General features: G+C 29.4%; 1 protein-coding gene across 2 annotated transcripts; it reads left to right on the forward strand.

Moving 5' to 3' along the window:
- The first annotated feature begins 834 nt into the window (after positions 1 to 834).
- LOC105622001 lies at positions 835 to 3,464 on the forward strand. 2 transcript variants are annotated; one of them, XR_001046506.1, is made up of 4 exons: positions 835 to 932; positions 1,829 to 1,974; positions 2,781 to 2,881; positions 3,100 to 3,464. XR_001046506.1 is itself a non-coding variant. In XM_012203436.1 (4 exons), the coding sequence occupies exons 2-4, from the start codon at positions 1,933 to 1,935 to the stop codon at positions 3,334 to 3,336; spliced, it is 384 nt and encodes a 127-aa protein (XP_012058826.1). In that variant the 5' UTR covers positions 835 to 932; positions 1,829 to 1,932; the 3' UTR covers positions 3,337 to 3,464. The 2 variants fall into 2 exon arrangements, 1 of the variants encoding a protein (XP_012058826.1); XM_012203436.1 differs by having other exon boundaries at positions 1,829 to 1,978.
- Positions 3,465 to 5,700: the final 2,236 nt, after the last annotated feature.

Consider the following 5,700-nt stretch of genomic DNA (forward strand, 5'->3'; position numbering starts at 1 on the left):
AGATTATATTAAATAAACTACAAAGTACAAATAAAAGTAATGTTATTCAGGAATAGAACAATAAAATAAGATACAAAGAATTATTAGAAGAAAAGATGTAGACTTTATCGACAATTGTAAAAAATGTTCCGATTTGTATAAAAAAATTCCACAATTTTCTAAAAAATTATCTAAAAGTTATATAAATTCTGAAAAATTTTGAGAAAGCTTTTATGATTAGAACGATATTGCAATTGTCGAAATGAAATCGAAAAAAATTGTCGATTCGACCTTTGAATGAAAATATTTCAAAATTAATAAGATTACATATCACAAATTTATACTAAAAATGTTAAAAATGTATCAAATCTCTCATTGCATTCTCTACATACGTAATTTTTTATCATTCGAAAATATTGAAATTTCGATGCAAGTTTCGAATTGACAACTTTTCCATCATAACAATGTCGAAACGATATCTTTTTGAGGAACTATTTCTGACTGGGAAGTGAGGCGTAAAATGAGTCGGGCAGAAATACACTTTGACAGCTATTGAAACGAGTAAAATATATGTTTTTACATATAAAATTCCAAGATAACTTTAGTTTTCATCGATACGACTTTGATAAGTACGAGACAAGTTACATTTTCATAATTAGGCAAATAATAACACGCAACATAAATTTTGTCATTAAAACATCACTTTTTCATTCCTAACTTTGGCCACTTATCGTGGTGCAGCGCTGTAATACACACAAGTGTGGCGTTGCAAGCGTTAGTTGCGACCGAAGTAAGAATAAGGAGATCTAACTACAATAGATAGGATAGAGAGAAAAAAGTTGGTCACAGAAAATGTTCTCTATGAGTGGGTTCGAAGAGACACTATTCGCTATTTAGTGTTACAAACTTCGCGAAGGTGCAGATATCGCTAACAAATACAATCATGACTAATGGTAACGTGTTATGTCACAACTATGCGCTATTAACGCTATTCCTTCCGAAGTGTATTGATAGCATTAGCGTTTACAAATTTGTGAACGACCCAACATAGCGTTGGTAGCGTTTAACATTCAAAGTTAGATTAATGTTAAAGGGAATTCTGTTCTCGAGTGTCACCAAACTTTTCTCTCTTAGAATTTCATAGAGTAAACGTACATACGTACATAACGTGTGAATTTCAAATTTTATCATAATGAATCTCAATTTTGTAATCTCAATTTTAATCTCTGCTGATGGTTTATCACTAGGCTGGAATGGTTTATCACTAGACTGGTAATTCTTGTGTATCATCTTTAACTTTTCAAAGTTTCTGCAAAGTTCAACTTGTGTATTTGATTTCATTATAAATGTGAAAGAGATATCTTGTTACTGGCAATTTTTAATTCCCGTGTACGGAAAAAAGTTACTATTGCGGTAGGGTATTCCGCTGCAGATGCTTAAGATCCTTAGGTAATGTAGATATGCTTCTTCTTTTGAAATCGATAACGGATGCTCAAGGGTTTCTTCCTTTTATCTGATTAATTTATTTAATATAACTATTAATTTTTTGATCTAGTTTACATTGTTCACTCTGACTTAGCGGCAAGCTATCATAGAGATTGCAATTGAGATTGCGTTCTGTTATTCACTACGAGAAAATTAAAAATTTATGTTACAAATACATTACAAAACCTTAAAAATTTTAATTATAGAGAAAAGTTTGGTTGGTGATTGAAAATAGAATCATCTACATTAATTTAACCTCGACAAATATTTCTCTCTGGTTAAACGCTATGCTATGATCGTTCATGGAGCTTGCTAACGCTATCGCATTATTGGCTTCAAGAATAGCGTTGGTTTGCGTTCATAGTACGAATAGTGTTTCCCCAAACGCACCCTATACTGCCGGATTCGCTAAATGGAATAACTTGCAACATTTCGTCGCCATATTGAACATTCATATATGTACGATGTATGATAAGTGTCACTGTTCGTGAATTATATTTAAATGTAGAAGTGAGTTTATTTAGTAAAGTTCTGTAATTTTGTACATTGTTTAAAGTATAATTTAATTACATTTTATTTGTAATTGATATAATTTTGAGGAAATTTATAGAATTATTTTTAACGTAAACTTTAATATTAAAATTTTAGCTTTTATAACCTTGCTTGCATGTGAAATAAATATAAATATTTAGCTATGAAATATTATATATAATGTTTTATTCTCTTAACAATCAGAATGCATATATTTTCATTTGAACATTAATATACCCTGATAACAAAATGTTAGCAATTTGGAACCAAATTGGAACTTTATCAGATTTTAATTACAAAACCATAACATCTGTGTTCGCATTTAGCTATGAGTTTGTCAACAAAGCTTGCTGACAGACTCAACTATACACAGAGTTTACACAACTTGTACATAGAGTTTGTATTACTGATATTATTAGCAAATTGCTATCAGAAATATGACAAAACCTGCTAAACATGTTATGCCAGAAGTGATAGAAACCGAGCAGAATCTGCTCGAATTAGATTCTGATTTGCTCTCATTGTCAATCTACCATCAGATTATACAGGACTTTGTTCAGTTTCTGCCCTCAATCTGTTGCCATAGTATGTTTAGTAGGTTTTATCATACTTTTGATAGTAATTTGCTGATAATGTCAGTAATATAAACTCAGTAATATAAATTCTGTATACAATTTGTTGCAATCAAAATTGATAGCAGACTGTGCTCAAAATTTATATCCGCAAACTTTGCTGTCAAGGATAATCCTGCAGTTAACTAATTTTCTTAATTTATATTATTATAGATAAAATAAGTTGCTTTATAAATAATGGCTTGTTGCATGGATGCAATTTCAGAAGAGACAAAAAAGGAACAGCAAGAAAAAGCTTGTTTACATCTCGCACAGTAAGTATTTACATTGTAAGGAATAATATCTTTTTTTTGTATATTGTATTTACAAATAATATATATATTACAAGTATATATTAGGTGTGGGAAAAAGTTCGTGGTGCTTTTTCTGTTAGATGGCATTAAAAAAATGCCACGAACTTTTTCCCACTAATATTTCCCACCTAATATTTCGAGTATATTTTAATAATTAAAACTTTAATTTTTTTTTATAGAATGATATGTTTACTTCTTGGTACAATATTATGTCTACTAAAAATATAAAAATAAATAGGAATAGCAGAGTTTGTGAATTACATTTTAAGTCAGAAGATATTATTAAAGAAGATGTATTTATGCAAGCAGATGGAAAAATCATTTATGTGACAAGAAAAAATCCAAAATTAAAAGAAGAAGCAGTTCCTTTAATTTTTCCAATAAAAAAGACACCATATTTTGAGCCGATGGAATAATAATATTGATGACGTTATCTTATAAAAGTTTCTAACTGAATGTGAAACTTCTGAAACAGTTTTATATTTAGCAGAAAAATAATTCCTTCTACATTATATATAATAAATAAAGCATTGCAAATAGAAAATGAATCATTTATGTCATTAGAAAAATAGTTTCTAAGTTTTCTGTTGAAGATATAAATACTGCTAAAAATATTGAAGTCTCAACAAGTTATTGATTTGCCAATATCAATGAGATTTGCAATATCAATGATAATTATATGATGTGAACATGTTGGGCAAATGATTTATCATATATTTTAAGATGTGTTATCATTAATACAAATATGGAAGGTAAATCAAAGTAATAAAATAATATAAATATTTAACATAACATATTATATTAAATAACATGGTAAATAACATTTGATATAATATTTACTATAATTTATTAAAATGTTATTAATGTATTAAATTATATTTATTGGAGAAAAAATAAATTTCTTTTAATATTAAAATAATTCATAGTATACAAGAAATTAAATAAATTTTAAAAGAATTACAAAGTATGTTTCCATGTCAAAAAATTATTAATAAAAACAGATTTGTACATTAATTCTATTTTTATATTTTACAATAATAATAATATTAAAATTTAATTAAAGTTTTATTACATTTATAAAAGTATTTATATTTATTTTGTAGGATGTTTTTTTCTTTAATTATATTAGATTTCAAATAAAATGCTAATTTTTTGTAGAGTTGCAAATTATCAGGATTCCGTAATTAAAACACAATATAAAGACAAAAAATGAGATGTTTGTTTTTATGTACAAAAAAATTGAAAAAGATTAATAAGCAAATTGCATAATTTAACTCGAATTCAAAAATTAAAAATATTAGGCGTCAAATAAGTTTCCGCCGTTTTTTATCAAAAATTAAGCATTTATTGTGAAAGAACGGTACATAATGTTTTATTCAAAGTAATGGCCATCGCTAGCCACTATTTTTTCCCATCTTTCTGGTAGCATGTGGATACCGCGTCGGAAGAATGCTTCATTTTTTGAGGCTATCCAATCATCGATACAATTTTTGATACCTTCATATGATGTGAAGTGCTGCTCAGACAGGCCATGCGTCATCGATCGGAACAAGTGATAGTCGGAAGGAGCAATGTCTGGAGAATACGGCGGGTGGGGTAGAACTTTACATTTGAGTATTTCTAAGTAAGTTTTGACCGGCGCCACAACATGTGGTCGAGCATTATCATGCAAGAGAATAATTTTGTCTGCCTGAAGTAGTAGTGGGCGCGTTTTTTCTTGAGTGTTCGGCTCAACCTCATCAATTGTGTTCGGTAGAGAAGAACCCCAGTAATGGTCTCGTTCGGTTTGAGCAACTCATAATACACGACACCAAATTGATCCCATCAAATATACAACATGAGTTTTTTTTCCATAAATATTCGGCTTGGCTGTCGATGTTGAAGCATGGCTAGGTGGTCCCCATTTCTTTTTCTTTGGGTTGTCGTAGTGGATTCATTTTTCATCACCAGTGATTATACGGTGCAAAAAACCCTTTCGTTTATGCCTGGCAAACAGCATTTCACATGTGAAAAATCGGCGTTCAACGTTTCTCGGTTCATATGGAATCCAATTCCCATGAATTATTCTCAATGATTTCAAACGATATGAAATTGTTTGAGTCACTCCTAATGTAAGTGCAAGTTCTTTTTGCGTTTGGCACGAATTTTCATCCAATAATGCTTCCGCGTCTTCATACACTTTCAGCTACGTTCTTTATCTTCGATGTCAAATTCACTTAAACTTTTGAAACTACTCATGACAACTTCTCTCACTTAAGACAGCATCACCATATACTTCTACAAGCAATCTATAAGCCTCAGCTGCAGATTTCTTCAAATTAAAGAAGTAAATCAAAAGTTCCCGCAAATGACACTTATTCGGCTCAAAACTTGACATTTTCATACAAAAAAAATATATGATGCTGATACAAAATCGCTAATATTTCAAGGTTATGGTGTTGCCGGATGTCCAATCTTATGATATGTCGTTTTACATCAAACAATTTTAACTATAATTTATTAGTGGCGCCGTCTTTTGCAAACGGCAGAAACTCATTTGTACTCCCAATAATTTATATTATAAATGTCGGGAAAGGAGGCTTCGTGAGAAAATACCTTTTGCATCTTTTTTTCAACATACAAATTAAAGTTTTTACACATTCAAATTTATCTTTTAATTTAAAATAATTTTGCAGGTTAAAAGTACAATGAAATAACATACTTGAAAAATAAATGTTTTCATTGTAATGACAAAGTAATAGAGGAAGCTATTTCAAAATTATTTCAACAATTAGCTGTTA

The sequence above is a fragment of the Atta cephalotes genome, assembly GCF_000143395.1.
Source record: "Atta cephalotes unplaced genomic scaffold scaffold00002, whole genome shotgun sequence".
NCBI lineage: Eukaryota > Metazoa > Arthropoda > Insecta > Hymenoptera > Formicidae > Atta > Atta cephalotes.

What these genes read in the sequence shown, in the direction of transcription:
- LOC105622001 (XM_012203436.1), top strand. Translation starts at nt 1,933, where the DNA reads ATGATAAGTGTCACTGTTCGTGAATTATATTTAAATGTAGAAGTGA. An exon ending in ATATTTAAATGTAGAAGTGA is followed by an intron (nt 1,979 to 2,780) that starts GTTTATTTAGTA and finishes ATATTATTATAG; the next exon opens with ATAAAATAAGTTGCTTTATA. An exon ending in GCTTGTTTACATCTCGCACA is followed by an intron (nt 2,882 to 3,099) that starts GTAAGTATTTAC and finishes TTTTTTTTATAG; the next exon opens with AATGATATGTTTACTTCTTG.